The sequence below is a fragment of the Propithecus coquereli genome, unplaced genomic scaffold (genome assembly GCF_000956105.1).
Source record: "Propithecus coquereli isolate 6110/MARCELLA unplaced genomic scaffold, Pcoq_1.0 Scaffold140, whole genome shotgun sequence".
Lineage (NCBI taxonomy): Eukaryota > Metazoa > Chordata > Mammalia > Primates > Indriidae > Propithecus > Propithecus coquereli.
This window is the reverse complement of record NW_012138303.1, coordinates 798,003-816,846: the sequence shown is the minus strand read 5'-3', so window position 1 is coordinate 816,846 and position 18,844 is coordinate 798,003. Positions and strand designations below refer to the sequence as shown.

At 46.9% G+C, this 18,844-nt stretch overlaps 1 protein-coding gene across 1 annotated transcript in view; it reads right to left on the bottom strand.

Moving 5' to 3' along the window:
• Nucleotides 1–1,182: 1,182 nt before the first annotated feature.
• LMX1A (LIM homeobox transcription factor 1, alpha) overlaps nt 1,183–18,844 on the bottom strand; it is a 148,644-nt gene continuing 130,982 nt past the window's right edge. The window contains exons 5-9 of the mRNA XM_012639537.1: nt 10,527–10,699; nt 7,564–7,641; nt 5,226–5,295; nt 3,258–3,428; nt 1,183–1,343 (exon numbers count right to left, since the gene is read on the bottom strand). Of these exons, the coding sequence (XP_012494991.1) occupies nt 1,183–1,343; nt 3,258–3,428; nt 5,226–5,295; nt 7,564–7,641; nt 10,527–10,699 (653 nt within the window). The remainder of the gene's footprint in view (nt 1,344–3,257; nt 3,429–5,225; nt 5,296–7,563; nt 7,642–10,526; nt 10,700–18,844) is intronic.

Sequence of the window (18,844 nt, the reverse complement as noted above, 5' to 3'; positions counted from 1 at the left end):
CCCTCAGCCTCAGCCTCCTCCCACTGAAGGACTCTGGATTCCCTCTGAGCCACTCTGAGCTGGTATCTCTCCCGTCCAGGCTTTGCAGAGGGAGCTGGGCAGGCAGCGTTGCCCCAGGGATCTGAGTGCTGAGCCCTCCTGCTGAGCCCCAGGTATCCTCCTCCGCCATGTGAGTGGTCTGGTTACATTTTAAACAAATATCGGATATTAGTCTGAGCCCTGCTCATGTGTCCTGGGGGCGAATTAGCCTTGGTGTTCCCAGTGAGGTAGGTGCATGCGATCAGCCTCATCCACGCTTGCAGATGCTGAAGCTCCAGAGCAGAACGCACCCTCCTAGCGCTGCCCAACAACCACATGTCAGAATTTAAAGGAAAGCCCCCAAGTCTTGGCTTTACGTTTTCTAAGAACACGATCAGGGATTGTTCTGTCCCACCTAAGCCCAGTGACTCAACCCCAAAGAGAGCAAGAATCCATGAGAGAACACTGTCAGCCACATAGAGTTGCTTTCCAGACCTCAATGACACTCTGAAAACAGAACGAACTCAAGCACTCGAAGCCACAGGGCTAGGTGGAGCGGCCCTCTCTGCCCTGCCGACAAGTCTCTTCAAACTAAAAATAAAGTTTATAAAAGTAAATTATCTCATTTTATAACTTAAGTGCATCAAGCATTTCCTTAAATATAGTTCACACTGAAAATAAAGTTACTTTTGCTGTACAGTGGTGTCTGTTATAATTAGGAATAAACTTTGATGATAAAGTATGAAAGGTTACACACTCACACACGCACGTCTATCTGTCTGTCTGTCTGTCTATGGTGTATAGATGGAAAGACATATGCACCTCTTGAACAAAAGCTTCCCCAAAACGGTGGGAAGTTGTTAGGAGTCCCTAGGTATCTAGTTTGCATGAGAATGTCTAGATTAAAAGTCCCTGTCCTTAATGATAAACACATCTTCACATCTAACGCTAAGACTCTTATTAGAAACATTAAACTATGCAATCCATAATGTATTCAGTCTTTGGAAATGCCGAGCTACACCTTATCGTTATACAACAGCATCCCCAACAAAAGTCCCTCCCCAGCCCGCCTCTTCCCTGGCCTCCCCGTCCTAAAGCCAGCGACCCCTCACATAATGCGGTTGTTCTGTATGGGAGCCTTGCCACAGGACACTAGGGGAAGACTCAAGAGGTGAAGTACGAATTCTGCATGGAGTACAGGTGGTCAATGGGGTTTCCCACTCTGGACTGCAGGGGCCCGGCTTCTGAGGTTGCTAGGAAACAGTCACCCAGGTTACTGAGGGAGGTGTCGTCGCTATCCAGGTCATGGAAAAGAGGCTCTGCACCTGAAATGGAGAAGAAACACCCGCATGAAGGTCTGGAAGAAGAGACTGATTTCAGCCTGAGAAAATTCAGCTGAATTCAGTGAGTGTTGCCTGAGCACCCCTCCCCCTACCCGTGCAACTTTCTCCTGGGTGCTGGGAAAAGAGCAGGGGTGGGGTTGAACTGCATAGAAAAGCAGGAGGGGGCATAGTCCCTGCCCACAAAACGTCTATATTCTCTGTAGGGGTCTCACGTCCAAAGTGCAACAAGTTAACACAATATAAACTAGGATATGACAAAGTGCTAAATTGAGTGCAGCATAAGCAAATGTCAGAGTGTCTAGACAGGGAGTGTGAGGAGCAGGCAGGACATGTCGCCAGAGGCTGGAGGGACAGAGGCAGGGCTCCTACGGGACTTGGGCCTCAAAACTGGTGCTTGAAGGAGGGAAAGTAAAAAAACAAACATCGCCTCTTGGAGTGAGGCTGATGAAACCTCCCATGGTAACATTTGTCTTTTCCAACAGCAAGCAGACACTCAGGGTATGCTGTTCCCCAAATCTGTACTGCAAAGAAAAGGAGGGTTAGGAGTCGACCCTCAACTGATTTACAGGCTTGACAGAGACGCCAGCAGGGCACGCTGTGGAGCAGCTGAGGGACTGCCGTAACCAGTACGCCTTGTCCCCCACCGCAAGTCAAAGCTGGGAGAGGTGAAAACTAGAGTTTATGTCATGGGGCTTTAACTATTCGTTTCACTAAAGGATTCATCACAGGCATCCTTTATGTAACAAGACCCCTGAGACTCTGAACATTTAAGAATCTGCAAAACATTCATTTGCTCTGTTTTCCCATAGCTGTGGAGGAAAGAGTGATACAGATGTGACCTGTGTTTTCTAAGGAAGCCAAAGGGTGGATGTCACCTGAACGTGCGCATACATACCTACAAAAGTATCAGTGAACGAGGCTGGCCAATGAAGGGCATGCAGAGGGCCAGATCTTAATAAATGCTTGCTGAATGTGTGACATGGGAAGGGAGGGGTGATTTTAACAACCAAATTTTTTTAATGAAGACAAAAAAGAAGTTGTTTAACAAAATCTGTGAGCTCAGGCATATGCCTCTGATACTAATGTTTTGAAGGCTTGCTGAATAAAACTTTATTTTTTAACTATCAGGATCATTTGTCACAGATTACACATAGATCAATGCATTACAAACACCATTGGCCTTCTCTGTGTAAAAACGGAGTAGCCTACATTTGGCCCTGAGGGTGAACTTGAGCATTCACTCCAGAGTTCACCCCACCCCACCAGGATCTCCCGGCCCCCGGCTTGTCCACTAGCTTAAGCAGCAAGCTGGGTGAGTGGGGAGGCTCAGCTACCCACACTCAGCATCCAAATCAACCCCAGTTTGGGTGAGATGAGGATAAGGGAGATACTACAATCAGTTTATGTTTCATGAATTAAATTAGAGCACCTACTAGTATCCATAATAGGATAATCCAATTAGAAAATTTGTTTTCTGTGCTTCTTATGTATTTTCTTTCTTTACGTAAATGTTTGCTTAATTAAGGCCTTCTGCCTGTATCAGCACTGATATTGCTTGCAAATACGTCAGTGTGGTATCTGGCATGAAACTCAAGACTGTGGAATCCAGTCACAACAAACAGGTCCACAATGAAAGCACAATATTCTATGTAAAAGTAAGAAACAAGAAGCTTTGAAAAGAAGAATAAATGGAAGCATCACTAACGAATATGCCATGTGGCTCTTTCTTCCGCAGTCATTGGCTAGGGCCGCTAGGTGATTCAGGTGGTATTTTGTGGGCACTTATTCTGCTTTGGAGCGTCAGTGAGCATCTAGGAACTGCGTAGGTGTGCTTGGGAGGGAATGAGAAACACACGCAATTCGTGAGAGGGCCTGTGGGGCTCGAGTCCCTCTTACCATAGGGGTGCATGTGGTCTCCAGGCATCTGGGGTGGGGTGAGACCCTGTCGGAAGGGATCCGAGCTGTAGACACTCTGCTCGATGGCCAGGAGCTGCTGCGGGGTGGGCAGGGCCGTGTAGGGGTTCATGATCCCTTCCATCCCAGCACTCCCGCCGCCATTCGTCTGAGCTGTGGGACAGGGAGGAAGGCAGGTCATTCTCAACGTACAGCCCAGCACGTTACTCCCCTGGGTCCTGGTTTCCTCACTTACGAAATGGAACGGGATGAGGGGACATCAGTGGGTGCCAGCCTGTGCCCACCAAAGGCCGTAGGGATCACCTTGGAGGAAAGGATGGGTGGGGGCTGGGCAGCTGAACTCTGAGAACATCTTTGAAATATATCATTTAAACAAAGGGCTGTGACACTGTACCCAGGTCTGGCAGCCCCTGGGGTGGATAAATCTAAAGACCCTTCCTGCAATAACCCACTATGAGCCTACCAGGCAAGTGGAAATCATGACGCCGGCCCCACTGACCTCAACAGCTGATCTGAAGATTCCATAAGATTGTGTGTATGCGCTTTGGAACTACACCTTGCTACACTCATGCACAGAACTTTATGAGAAAAGGAGGACTCAGTTGTTGCCTCCGCATCTTTCTCTGGTTCTCTAAACATGGGGAGAATAGAGACTCTATCTCCCACCAGCTTCTGCTTTCTTAAGTCTACCTTAGGAGCTGCCCTTAGAGTTCTTCAAACAAAGTCCCAAGCACTGTGAGTTTGTGTTCTCAAACCCTAAGATTACAGGTAATTTACGTGCACATTAAACTGTGAGAAGCCCTGCTCTGTGGTACAGATCGTCCGAGGAATTCTCCTGGATGGCCGAGTTTGGGGGCATGTGTTTTTAAGAATGGCGTTGTTCCTGGTTTTTTTTTTTCTTTTAACTTCCTTAAAGACTCCCAGAACCTGTCCTTCTTCACCCCCTTCCCGACCTTCACACTACCTTTATTTATTTATTTATTTTTTTTATAAAAGGGTACACATGGGTAGAGGTGTGTTAGGGAGCACAGCCTAGTGGAACGCAGAGTTGGAGTTCTAGTCCCGACTCCAACCCTTACTGATACAGGAATGTATTCGATCTTGCAGAGCCTTTGTTTGTCCATCTGTGAAGTGGGCATAATAATAACTTCTCCACTCGCCTCAGAGGTGGGTACTGTAAGAGTCAAGTCAGTATGTGTGATAGCACTGTGCGAGCTATAAACGTGCTCTTCAAAGTAGGGGATTATGATTTTACTATCATTATTTTTGCTATTTTATGTTAATTTGGAAAGGGATAAGTCATAGCACAGTGTCTTTTTTTTTTTTAATTCTTTTTAGAGACAGAGTCTCACTCTGTGTTGGAGTGCAGTGGTGTGATCATAGCTCACTGCAGCCTTGAACTTCTAGACTCAAAAGATCCTCTTGTCTAACCTCCCGAGTAGCTAGGACTACAGAGGCACACCACCACACCTAATTTTTTATTTTCTGTAGAGATGGGGTCCTGCTTTGTTGCCCAGGCTGGTTTTCAACTCCCAGCCTCAAGCAATCCTCCCATCTTGGCCTCCCAAAGTGCTAGGATTATAGGTGTGAGCCACTGTGCCCTGCCAAGTGGCGTCTTCTATTAAACTGATTACCCTTGAAGGAGGACTGAGCAAGGTGAGAAATTAAACATGTCTATGACCACACATAGTCCTGACACATTCCCCTGACACTGTGGTGGGATCCAGGCACGGGGACGCCTCCAATCAGCAGTTCTAGGCCTGCAGCCCAGGCGCCCCCAACCCTCTCACGAGTTCCTCATGGCTCAGTCCTCACTCGAAGGCCTTTTCTCTCCGATGGGTGTGAACTGGGCTTCCAGACAGGCCATTCAACGAGCTGGGTGGTGGGAGACCTCTGGCAGGAGTGGCCTGGACTCCAGCAGGGACCAGCCGGGAGGAGGAGACAGCTTACCAGAACTCAGCCTCTGCGTGTTCTGTTGATCTTGCTGCTGTTGCTGCTGCCGCCTGGCCAACTTCTTCATCTGAGGAGGAGAGGACCATAGGATTAGAAGTCAGATGGCCTGTGGCAGGTGCACGTGGTAAGGGGGAAGCTGGAAGTGACATCATCTTCTCCATGAGAGGGCTTGTTTGTAAAGCAGAGGGACCATTTCCCTGGCTTTTACTCAGTAAGGGAGCCGCATTTGAGCGGTTCAAGTTTGCAGCATCTCAGCCGACGGCTCCGCTACTGTGGTGGTGCAGCTTATCTTAGCAGGAACAGGGATTTCCTTCCCCCAGTAAATAAAACTTGCTGCTTGGGCTGTGACAATTTTACGTGAGGGAATAAGTGTGACTGTGGGGTCTGCAGCCCAGACATACGGAGCAAGGGGCTGCCAATAGGGTGTGATTTAGGATAAGCCAGGAGGCTGTTCCCTTCCCCTCTCCTGTCTGCCAGCCCTTGTGTTTGACATGAGCCTACCGGGAGGTTCATGCCTCTGGGTAAGGAGCTTGTCTCCCAAAGCACCCTGTTAACTCACAAACTTCCTTGAAGGAACCTTTTAACCCAATGTTTCTCAAACTGTGTTCTGTGGAACACTAGGGTTCCATGAGATGTTAACATGTATTTTGAGTGTATGTGTGTGGAGGAAACACCAGATTTTTTTCTTAAATTTCTTTACTGCGAGATTTCTCAGAGCTATAAATGTGCTCCTCTGCTGTGTGAATCCATGAGCTATGGGGCTTCTCAAACTTCATATACCATGAAGTCTTTTTCTGATGGAATAACACATCAATAGCCCTATTCTGAGGAATTCAGTTAGGAAAATGCTATCTTAGCCAATCACGATCAAATAATGAGATAGTAATTTATCACCTGTGCTATTCTAAAATATATATTTGGTCTTTAACCCTGTTTCCTGGCATACAACTTCTAAAATTTTTGGAATCCCCAAAGTGATATCTTCTTGAATGCTAATGATTGACTGATGGCTGGCAGCCCCTAGATAGCTTAAGGAGGGGGGCTGGTCACCTGAAAGACCAAGGCGGGATTAGAGGGTTGGAACTTTCAGCCCCATCCCCCAACCTCCAGGGGAGAGAGGCTGAAGGTTAAGTTGATCACGAATGGCCAATGGTTTAATTAATCATGCCTATATAATGAATCCTCCATAAAAACCCAAAAGGACGGGGTTCAGAGAGCTTCCCGATAGCTGAACACATGGAAGTTCCTGGAGAGTGGTTCACCTGGGGAGGGCATGAAAGCTCTGCACCCCTCCCCCCACTTCTCACTCTATGCATCTCTTCATCTGTATCCTTTGTAATGTCCTTTATAATAACCCAGCAAGTGTAAGTAAGTGTTTCCTGCGTTCTCTGAGCAGCTCTATCAAATTAATGGAACCCTAGGAGAGGCTTGTGGGATCCTGATTTATAGCCAGTTGATGAGAAGCACAAGCCACAACCTGGATCTTGCGAATGCCAATTGGGGTTGGGGGGCACAGTCTTGGGGACTGAGCCCTCAACCAATGGCATCTGATGTTAACTCCAGGTAGATGGTGTCAGAATTGAACTGAGTTGGAGGAAAGCCAGCTGGTGTCCAAGGCAAAACTGACTGCTTGCTTGGTGTGTGGGGAAAGACCCCCCCATTTGGTCACAGAAGTGTTTTGTGTTGATTGTTGTGGTATGAAAGCAGAGGAAAAATAGTATTTGTTTTTCCTCACATCATCCACTAAAGATCAGGGCCCTAGAGAAACAGGCCATAGGCCACATGTATTTTTAGAGGTAGGAAGAACAATGAGTAAAAATTCTAAAACAAAGACTGTGATGCAGGAATACAGCCCATAGTAGGGGCCAGAGGGCGGTATGACAGTGGGCCTAGGTCGGAGAGGGCTGGCCTGGGAGAGATGAGTGAAGGCATTCACTCCACCATGTCACAATGTTGTCTTAGATCAGTCCTATGTGTGCTACTTGGGTTTCTTTTTGAAATTTTTAAAAAAGTTGATATCTGGATTAAATAAATGTGAATTACAGAACACGCTTTAACTAAAAGACACAGAAAGACATTTATTCATACAGATGGCTGGCCAGATTCACGGTCAAGGCCACTAGGAAAAAAAAGCCATTTCACTAAAACAAATGCCTGGTCTCTCCCCTTCTGGAGGTCTGCTGTGGCTGAAATGATTGTTGATAACAGAATTTTTGAATCGAGAGAACTATTCTATCCAAAGAGTTCAGGTTAGAAAACCTGGCAACGAGTACAATTTCCTGCTGCAATGTCCCTAGCAATGAAGGGACAGACAAAAAAGTAATAAGCAGGTTACCTTAGCTCTCTGGTTCTGGAACCACACCTGGACGACGCGGACGCTCAGCCCTGTCTCTGCAGCCAGAGTCTCCCTCACCTTGAAAAAATTGAACATTAGAAATGTGGAAACATTGCCATCTTAGGGTAGGAGGCAGAACATTTTCTGTATAGTGCATGGGGAGGCCAACAGACTGTGTCTTATGTAGGAGCTGGCTAGCGTTTAATGTCCAGCATAAACTCAAACACAAGAATGTGCTTCCCTTCCAGTACAGAGTCTTTCACCAGGTAAACGAAAAAAAGAAACGGTCATTAATTTAGATGCTCATTACCAAAAGGTATTTCTAGATTTTTCTTACTCTGAAAATTAGGCTTTCAAGTGGTTCTTAGACATTAGGGAAGTCTATTGCTATGCTTTAGCTATAGGCCATGCATAAACATTAACCTACTTAAGGAGAAATGAGAATGAAAATGATGTTGCAAAAACAAATGGTTCTCTCTTGCTCTCTTCTCTTGCCTAACTTCATTGACCTGTATTTTTGCTTCTGTCTCTAGGTGACTTTGGGTATTTCAGAAATATTCATATTCACTGTTATCCTGAGTAAGCCCTGCCCAAGGAGAATAAGATGAGAGCAATCGGGAATGCGGCAGAGGCAGGTAGTCAGCTCTGATGCAGGCACATGTACTGGGGCGGGCAGAGGCAGGACAAGTGAGATCCAGCTAATAAACAGATGTGCTTAAACATCTGCCCACCATACAGGCACCTAGTGAGGGGCCAGCAAGGTGTCAAGAAGAGAGAGGGCAAGAAGCACAGATTTTCAGAGTGGGCCTAAAAGACACTGCCCCCTTTTGATTGGATTCTGGGGAGAAGATGGGATGGAAAGAGCGCCTTGAATAAACACATGAGTAGAGCAAACTGGAGGCCTTGGGAAATATGTCACCTCTATCATGACACTTGGGCTGAGGCTTAGGAGAAGCAGGATGATTAGAGCAGGTTTTTAAAGCACATCCTTCTGCTAAGCCAACGAAAACAGGAGTGCACACAGGGGCCCGCCTTCACCTGCTGAAACCCTATCCGTTCCTCAGAGGCCCAGCTCAAAAGCCACCTGTTCCACAAAGCCTTGCCTGATTCTCTAGACCAAAGTGACCTTTCCTTTCTCTGTGGCTCCCAGCTGCCCCTCTGCTGTGGTCCTCAGAGCTCTCTCTGGTGTTACAGTAAACGTATGCATGCGTCTCCTCCATGCTGGTGGCCTGGAAGCTACCTGGAGACGAGCACCCAGCACAAGCCCATGCAGGGGCTGGGAGTTCAGAACACATAGAACAAGTAAGCAAATGAGGAAGGTTATACTTTGTCCTGCAGCAAGCTGGCCTTGGAGTATTTCACTTTCTACCAGGACCTCCCTTGGAGCATAGAGAGCTGCAAGGATAGGGAAGGAAAGAGTTTGCAGTTAAATCTTTTCAAAGGTCAGAAGTTGTGGTAGACTGTACTATTGTTCAACAAGTATCTATCCTTCCCTCCTCTGCCCCACGGAGGGTGTATGCTTCACCACTGCACCCATGTTGGGCTAAGCCCATGCCTTGCTCTGGCCCATGGACTGTGATGTGTGTGATATCCAGCAAAGGTTTCCAATGGGCTTCGTGTTTTGGCCTGGCCTCTTGCCTTCTGCCATCCTCAGGAGAACAGCATGCATCAGGAGGAAGCTGCTCTTTCAGCCTGGACCTTCGAAAGAGAGGCAGGTGGAGCAGGCCTGAACCTGAACCCTGCTGGGCCACAGCCAATGCACAGCCCCAGAGAAGGAAGTAAATGTTTTTTGGGAGCCACTAAGACTTTGGGTTGTTTTTTAATCACAGCTAAAGCTGACTAATACAAATAGGGATGCAGGCGATGCTAAAAAACTTTTACAATGTATTTCCTTTATAAATTTCAATAAAGAATATTCTTTCTTTTCTTTTTATTGTGTAAAAGGTAGTACCCAGCATATGGTAGGCAGTCAATAAATGGCAAGTACTCAATAAATGGACACGGCTATTTGTGGCAGAGACGGCTAATTATCCCCAATATCTATTCTCTCCTTCCTCCAATCAGCAATCAAATCCCTAAGGATTAGCAGGGCATGTGGTCATCCAGATAGACTCATTTCCCAGCTTCCCTTGCAGGGAGTATGTCTACAGGATCAAATTTTGGCCAACACATATGAGTGGAAGTGATCTGAGCAACCCCTGGTTATATACTTAAAAAGGCAGCTGCCCTCCACTTCCTCTCTTTACACCCTGGAGGCTGGGAACATGGTGACAACTGGAGCAGCCCTTTGGACCCAGGTGAGGGATAACAGAGCCACCCCACCAGTCTTGGCTTGCTCACTTCCAGACTATGACATAAGAGAAGAATAAACTCCCATCTCATTGAGCCACTGTATTTTTTTTTACACAAGTGTTTGCAGCAGCACTATTTTTAACAGCCCCAAATGGATACAACCCAAATGCCCATCAATAGGTGAATGGAGAAGCCAACCATGGCATGTCCATACAGCACAATACCATTCAACAACAAAAAGGAATGAACCGCAACTTGGATGAATCCCAAAATCGCTCCACCAAGTAGAACAAGCCAGACCAAAAAGAGAGTACATACTGCAAGCCGCTGTACTTTTATACTCTTTGTTACAGCGTCTTGGTCTACAGCATGACTGGTACTTATTATTATTATTATTATTATTATTATTATTATTATTTCCACTGCTCTCCAGGAAATGAAAGGTGCGAGCTGGGGCCATTTGGAGTCGGGATTCATGCATGAAAAGCATGAGGAGACTCCAGTACATCCCTGGCCGTAGATTAATGATCCCTACAGTTTCAAACAGGGCTCAAGGCCACCTGCACAGGTTCCATCGGAGCAGCCTTCCTTACTGCTCTGACCCCCACGTGCCCACTGAGATCCCAGAGAAGTGGGCCCAGTTCTCCTTCCTCCCCTTTTCCCTCCTGTACCTTCCTGCAGGGCTTGGAAGATACTTCAAATGAGGCCTTGAAAGCTCTCCTCTGCTGGGTTGTCAAGATGGTCCTAGGACGTTTGGGGCGTTTATGGTCCTTGCCGTCCTCAGTAGCTGCTTTCCCTGCCCCGTGGGCTGACTTGCAAAGACTTTCTTCATCGTCACTTTTACCTAGAAGGAGCAAAAAGCAATTCTGTGAGTCCCCAAAATCCATTTCCTAGAGCGATATTTTATTCCGTAACAAGGCCCTTGTGTCCACATTCCCAGGATGACTCTATGTATGAGAGCAACAACCTACGTGGCATTGATTTGGAAGCTTCCAGGAAGGTGCTTAGAATAAGCTTCTAAAACCCAAAGGCAGGAACCAGAACATCCACATTACGCCTCAGGGCTTCATCACAGTACGACATCCCGGCTCCGCATTTACCAGCTGTGTGGCCTTGCAAAAGTTACTTAACTCTCTGTCTCAATTTACTCATCTGCAAAACAGTGATATAGGAGAACCCACTCCACTGGGGTTGTTGTGAGGACTGAACGAGTTTATACCAATAAGACATTCAGAGTGCTGAGTGGCATATAGTAAGTGCTCAGTAAGTATTGGTTATTAATATTATTTCTTAGATTATCATTTTTTAAGACTAGACCTGGAGAAGTTACTTATAACTTCCTCGATACTATGTCTGAAATTCTGGCCACTGCCAGGTGGTAGAAAATACTACTGTTTGAAAGGCCACAGAGAACCAGCATTAGAGTACCTACAGGTACAGACAACTGAGTATGGACAGATAACTCTAATAATTAGTCAAAATTTCTTATCTATAAAATAAATAATTATCTATTAAAGTAACTACAATTATGTGAATTACTTCAACTCTACAAGCAGTGAGCAGTGCCAGGGGTGACTTTTAAAGGAAATAAAGCCTCTGGTGGGCATCACATTCTTTTCCAGGGTCTGGAAAATACCCTAGTGAGAGAGACTTCTTTTTCCCTTTGGCATTAAAAGCCATAGGTAGTTGTATGCCCGAGTGATCCTAAGAAGAACCTCATTGATTTCTGGGTCCTCATAGAGCTCAGCTGTCCTCCTTCCTCCAGTGAAAACCTTTGCCCAAGGGCTTTCCCCGTGCCAGCCCCTCCTGGCCGCTCTGAGAAAGCCAAGATGAGGGACCCACTGTGTGTGAGCTACACATCCTTTTCCTTCACTCCCGCCTCCTCTCTAAAGGATGCTCTTTGGCATATGCTGTTTTAGTTTAGATGTTAGCTGAGTTCTAATTTTTGGCTCTACCAGAGCCCAAAAGCTTATTCTACCTGAAAGGACAATGGCTTCTTCTTTCTATGAACATTAAACATACAAGCTTGAACATTAAGGGAACACCACATTGTGAGTTCTTGAGGACATGACGCTTTTAATATAATTGAAAAGGGACTGAGGTCGGCAGACCTAGGTTTCCATCCCAGTTCTGCCCCCTCGTTATAAGTACAGCACCATGTGAGTCACGTCACGTCACTGACCCTCGGTTTCCTCACCTGCATGAAGAAGACGGGAACACCCAGCCCGTGGGTGTCACAGAAGTAATGCTGTTACATGCAAAAACAGCTAACACGGTCCTGGCACACGGGTGGCTTGCAATCGAGGTTAAGAAAAGGATGTCTTTTCCCTCTGCCTCATCCTTCTCAATAGTACAAATAAAAAAACTCCAAAGAATACAGAAGAGAGTTAAACAAGAGTCCTCATGATGAGGCGTGGCTACTCTGGCATCTTACTCCGAGGTCGCTCTTTTCCAGGGGTAATGCGGTAAGAGGATCTTGGTCTCACCTGGGTATCAGGGGTTGTAAAATCTTTCTAGAAGGAGATTTTCAGAATGGCCAGGAGAAAACAAGCACTGAAGAACTAAAAGCCTCAGGAAAATAAGAAGATCCCACAAGAGGATAAAAGGTAGAAAAAAGAAAGCCATAGCTGGGCCCACTCATCCCACTGCTGGGAGACTCCCCCAATCCCGGTGTGAGGCCGAGAATTCTCAAGAAGGTGGACTCCCCAGAGTGAAAAGGATGTTCCTTTTCACTCTGTGAAAAGGCTGGCCCTAGTGATGCCTTCAGTGACATTTCTGAGGAAATGGGGCTAACATCCCACCCCGAGGATCATGCAGATCTCCGGCGAGGCAGGCAATGCAAAGGAACTGGGTCTGCAGGCCAGGCCTGCGAGTGAGGGCCGACCAATGCTCGGTGTAGAACACACTCACAATGGAAAACGTAAAGTGCAATTTTATCATCTGCTAAAACTTCGTGTCTTATACCAGTTTTGTCAATAAAATGGTACTTGCAAATGTCTCATGGAGTCGGTCTGATTCTTTTACAGTCATTCCTCCAATAGTTTGATGCAAATGTATAGGGGTAAGTGGGATAATGTAACTAATGAAAATGTAAAGTGTAAAATAGTGATCATGGTTCGGATGTGTTGACACTATCCAGGAAAGCAACGTGACATGGTACTTACAAGCGTGAGGTTTGGAGTCATATAAACTCAAGTTTAAATTCTGGCTCTAACAGTTATTATGTGTGATTTTGAACGCATTCTCAAAACGCAATTTTCTCATCAGGGAAAATAACAGTGTTATTGGAATTATTAAATGAGATGATGTATGCAAAGGGTTTAGCACCATCCAGAAGAGATTGGTGCTCAATAAATAACAATAATCATCATTAAAGATGATTTTTTGTCATCAACATAAAAGATGTATTCCTGGTCCTAGACACATGTTTTCAGTTAATAGCAATCTCCTATCAATGGGGGATCTGAGTTAAGGTTTAACACTACAAGTATTCATTTCTCTCTCTTGCAGAAATGACCCTGGCCAATATAGACAGCCAGTGGAATGTGAGCGTGTGAGTGCTTGTGAGAGGACAGAGAAAGAGAGGGAGCTAGGGCTTGTTCTAGAAGGAAGGTAGGATTTCTGCAGTTTGTTCAGAGCCCCAGAGGCAGGATGGCTGAGGGCCAACTGGGGTCCTCCCGCTGCTGTCACTGTACTCCGCCTTGCCTGGGACGCGTGTGCATCTCCAAAGAGCTGCTGTCCCATCATGAACGGATGGAGAAGGGGGTAGGAGAACCACCTCCTAGGCTAGCCATTGGTGCCTGTTTTTGGAGGACATAGAGAGCTGCTCATTCATTCTTTCCCCATCCTTGTAAGAAGAGAGAGGAAAGTGTATTTGTTTTTAGAAGGAGGAGGAGGAGAAGGAGGAGGAGATGGAAGGAAGAAGGGGAAAGAGAAAACAAAGAAGGAGAAAGAGAACGAGAAGCGGTAGCAGTAGTGGTTTGTTTGTGGAGTGTTTCTATCATTTTCATGGTGCATTTTCTCCCTCTGATTCCTCCTTTCTGCTGTTCAATATCTCACGCTCTCTTCTATCTCTTCAGGTCCCCCATTTTGCCTTCTAGAAAGCACTTCATGCTCTATACCAGCAGCCTACAAACTTGCTCTGTAAAATGCCAGGGTTAATAGTTCAGTCTCTGCAGGCCTTACGGTCTGCAGCGCAACTACTCAACTCTGCCGTTGTAGCACAAAAGCAGCCGCAGACAATATGAATGGGCATGGCTGTGCTCCAGTAAAACTATATTTCAAAAACAGGCAGCACGCCAGGTTTGGCTGCATACCCTAGTTTGCTCACCCCTGCCCTAGACCTCTCCTGACCTTCTGTTCTCCATCAAAACTTACACATCCCAAGTGCCATTCTTTCCGGCCCTGACTGCAGGCAGGAAGCTCTGCTCATCCGACACACTGTGGAGTCAGTGGTTAGCACGGTTCGATGTGTTCTCTCCCACGGTCAATAACATATAAACATTTAATAAGAAATGCATCTACCCTGACAGTCACCAACGTGGAATTTCGGGTGTGCTGGCTCATCCGAGCGAGAGAGATTCTGAAGATAGAGGGATGGGGGAGCCTCTTGGCACCTCTCAAAGTACAGACAGGTGCCACCAGCCAGCTGCCACCAGGCACGCGGACCATCACTGACCGTCACCCAGCTTCCGTCCACTGTGTCGTCAACATCATGGGCATAACGACTCTCTTGGGGAATTTCCAAGCTGTTCCTGGAATGTTCACTGAGGCTCCCGTCGTTCGGCAGGGGCAGACCTGCCTGACTCGGGTCCCGACTTCTGCATGAAAATATGCAGTGCCTGAGATACGCACTTATCAACTTGCCCAAGAGAAAGGAACATTCTAAAAGAGCTGGGAGATTTCTCTCAGAATCAGCAGGAGAACTGGAGGGAAGAGGGAAAAAAAAACACCTTAAAACAGCAGAGATGTAGAGTGGAGGGAGAGGCGGCCCCTCTCTGCTGCAGAGACTCCCACACCCAGATGCAGGCCGGAGCGATTCCTCATAATTTAAGCTGACACCCCTCAGCGGAGATGAAAGGAACTCCACTCACCGCTCTCTGACAACAAATGTCAGCATCCCTGGAGGCCATTTAGGCACAAACGCAGCATAAATCTGACTCCTAGTGGGGAAGTCCAGAGATCAAGTCTCCACGCACAGCCTACCAGAGACAAATGAATTTGCTTGGCGCAAAGTTTGGACATGTTTCTTAGGGCTTTTTTTTCCCCTTTTTTGTAAAAAAAAAAAATCTGGAATGGTTCAGGGCTGTTGCTCTCCCTTTGCTGTTCCTCCCACTCGTTTATGACATAAGCAATCGCAGATGAAAGACCCAGCTGTGGTTTATGGCTTGGAGACGGAGCGGCACTACCTGTGGGGCCTGGGAGATTCATCTCAGGTTGTTGGAAAAATCCCAACAACCCATAAACAGGGCAAGAGATATCTGAGCTTGGCCCAGGAGGCGAGGGTGAGGGAGGGGGACGAGAGTCCCTCATGCTAGGGAAGGGAGAGGCAGGAATGGGCCTCAGATGCTTCCCCAGTGACGAGCCTCATAAACGTCTTTCAGATTCGGAGAGGAGAGGAAGGGTCTGGGATTTGTTGTGGGTGGAGGGAGGAGGGAAAGATATAAGGGAGGAATTTGTGAAGACAGGATGTATAGGAAGCTGTTTCAGCCACTGCCCTGCACTACAGGACTGGAATTCCTTCTCCCTGAGAACAGCAGTGGTCATCTCTGGATGCAGCCAACTCAAAGCAGGATTGAAAATCCGAGAGGCAGTGAGTGCAGTTCTTGAGAAAAGCAAAGTCCATGCAGCTACTGTTTTGAAACTGCCTTACACATAGTTCTTCTAGGAGATCTCAACTCAGACCAAAAACAGTTTCCAGTGAAAGATTGGACTTGGAACTTGTTCACTGAATCTTGCACTCAACAAGTATTTATTACAGGTTCTTGCATGGGGCAGTGCACAAGGACAGTCCTGGGATCCGGAGATGATGAAGACGCAGCCTCTGCTCTCACAGAGATCTTGGATTAGCAGAGAAAGATCCAGCACCAAAATAATGATAACTCTGAACAGAGGAGTCAGGGGAGGGGATTAAGGAAGGGCACACAGCACCAGATGTCCCCTGGCCTAAAAAGGAATAACACAAAAGATGAGCAGAAGTTGCCAGGTATAAAAGGAGAGAAAGGGCTTTTTATGCCAAGAGCACAGCACATTTATGGCATGGGAGCAAGACACCAACCTAGGAAGGGAGGCTCCTCAAATACAAACCCTCTCTGCATGCCACCAGACACTCAGCACCGTCCTGTGTACTGTGAGGGACCATAAAGAAGAACCCCCTTGCTCCTAAGGAACAGAAAACAGAGTCAGAGAGAGTTAGCATTTAGGAGGCAATAAAGAATATAAAATAGTTAAGTTCTTCAGGCATGGTAAAAACTGGAAATAAAAATGTGAGAATTTAGGAAAGAGGAGTATCAATTAGCCAGAGAAGTTAGCGAACAAAGGGGGCGTCACAGGTAAGGGAGGAGTGAATTTGGAAGCAGGTGTTCCGAAGGGCTCAGCCTACCTGTGGACTGGAGGGAAGCCAAGAGAGTGAGTACATCAGCAAATGACAGTCACCTGTCCACAGCCCAGCCCAAGTGCGGGGAAAATCAGATGCTCTGTCTCCCACCAACCACCGGGAGATCACTCTTTATATGGGAAGGGCATGTGGAGTGATGGAAAGTAATTTTGACCACAAAATGGGAGACTTGGATTCTAGTCCCAATTTTGCTACTAAACTGTGTACCCTTGAGTAAAACTCCTCACATCTCTAAGACTCAATGTCTTCATCTACATGATATAAAAATTCCTTATGCTTACCTAATACTTGGCATGGCGTCATTTTACAATTGCATTGTTTCACTGTTTCTAGGACAACCCTATCAGGCAGGAAATGCACTGTTATCATTTTTTGTAGATGAGTAAACTGAGGCTCAGGAAGAAAGTGAGGTGATTTTTTGCCCAAAGGCACCCACCTGGGATACTCTTTCTTTGCCCCCCACTCCTCCTCTTCCTGCCTGACCTGCCTGGCAGGGTTGTCGTGAAGATCCAAGGATACCTGGTGCTTGCAAAATATCAGGTGCTGTCCAACTGTGGTGTTGTCGTTATTAAAGAGTGAGGAAAGAAAGGGAGGGGTGGGGGGCAGGGGGAGGGATGGAACATCGAACGTGAGCGCCTGCTGGAAAAGCCATTCCTTTCAGTCCAAAAGGGACGAAGCTTATTTTAAATCCCGTATCTCCCCAGACCCTCCCTTGTCCCCTCCCTGCCCACACGGGCCTGTGCTGCCACTGCAGCCTCCAGCAGGGCAGGCTCAGGGAAGGTCTCCGATCACAGTGCGCTAAGCATTTGAAGAGTGGCGCAGACAGAAGCCAAGCTGCACTCCCGGGTCAGGCCGTAGCTAAAGTGCCCCAAGAAAGACACCTTTGTTCAGAGATGTCCACTGCAGATGGGGGTTTCTGTGCCGTGCAGAGGGGGGGGCCAGGCAGGTCAGAGGCAGGGCATTCCAGCTCAGACATCCAGGCAGGGGGGAGCCGCGTGTCTCCACTCTGCGAGTGCTGGCTGCCGGCCACCGCCTGGGTGCCTCTCCTTTGCTTTCCTCAGCTGGCTGGTGCTCATGAAGGGAGACCTTGTGCTGGGGAGGTACGCAGGGCAACAGGACAGCGTCGGTACTGATTGGTGGAATCGCTGTTGCGTTGCATCGGTCTCAGGCCTTTTCACTTTGAATAGATCTTATGCTAACACCTACCCTGCCTCTCTCTCTCCCCCTCTGCACACACACACACACACACACACACACACACACATTCTCTCTGTCTTTCCCTCTCTGAATTTCCCATCTCTCTCTCCTTCCTGTCTAATAAAAGCACAGCCACGTGGAGGCCAACTGACAAGCACAGGTGTAAATGCTGAGTGTACCTATGCATAGATTGTCACTCACTGCAAATACTGGCGATCGGAATAGCGGAACATTCCTCTACAGCCACGTCACTGCACTCAAATCAAGCAAGGCTAAATATGCTAAATGAGAAGCCTAACGTGTTCTGTTTTGCTTTGGCTGGCCTCGGAGAGGGAGCCTGTGAAGCTCATAACAAACTGATTCAGATATTTGGGGCTCGGAGCCCAGTCTAGATAAAAGCTCATTAATCCAGCAGCCCTGTAGTTCACCAGGCCTGGAGTATGACATGCACGGCATTGTATTAGGTTTATATTAATAAGGTTTGACTGTGTGTGCTCCCATTTAGGAAGTGACTTAAGTGGGTCGAATGCCATCTCTCTTTAGGGTAGTCCAATTTTGCTGTATTAATTACTAGTCTTTTGGAGGTTAAATTATCTGAGAAAATTAAATTGTTTCTAGGCAGAATTGGAAGACAAAGGGTTAATTATCCCTCCATATTGAAAAATACCAGGATAACAATCCTCTAGGTGGCTGGGGAGTTGGGGTGGTTGACTAACACTCTAAATGTTCTCATTGCAAAAGTGAACCTTTCCTGGTCAAATTCACTGTGACCATAATTACAGAGAGGTTGCCCGGATGCCCAGAGATGATCAAGTTGCTTGAGCTCTTGGCCTAGACACCTTGGTTCTAATCAGGCCTTCTGCTGGTTTGGAGAGGTAAACCAAGGCCAATACCCAGCTGGCTCTATGCATTCACACTCCATCTGATTTGTTCCACAAACCACTGACAGGCTTTCTGAAAAGAGCAGGGAGTAGTGGGGTCAGACACCTAGCCTTTGTTCTTACCTCCACTACTCACCAGCTGTGTGACCTAAGGCAAATGACCTAACCTCTCTGAGCCCTACCTTCCTAATTTGTAAAATCAGGGAAATAAAGACCTGTCAAGCTACCCTGATAGGACTGTTATGAATTCAATACAGATAGAGTAGTTAAAACCACTTTGAAAAAAATTGTAATG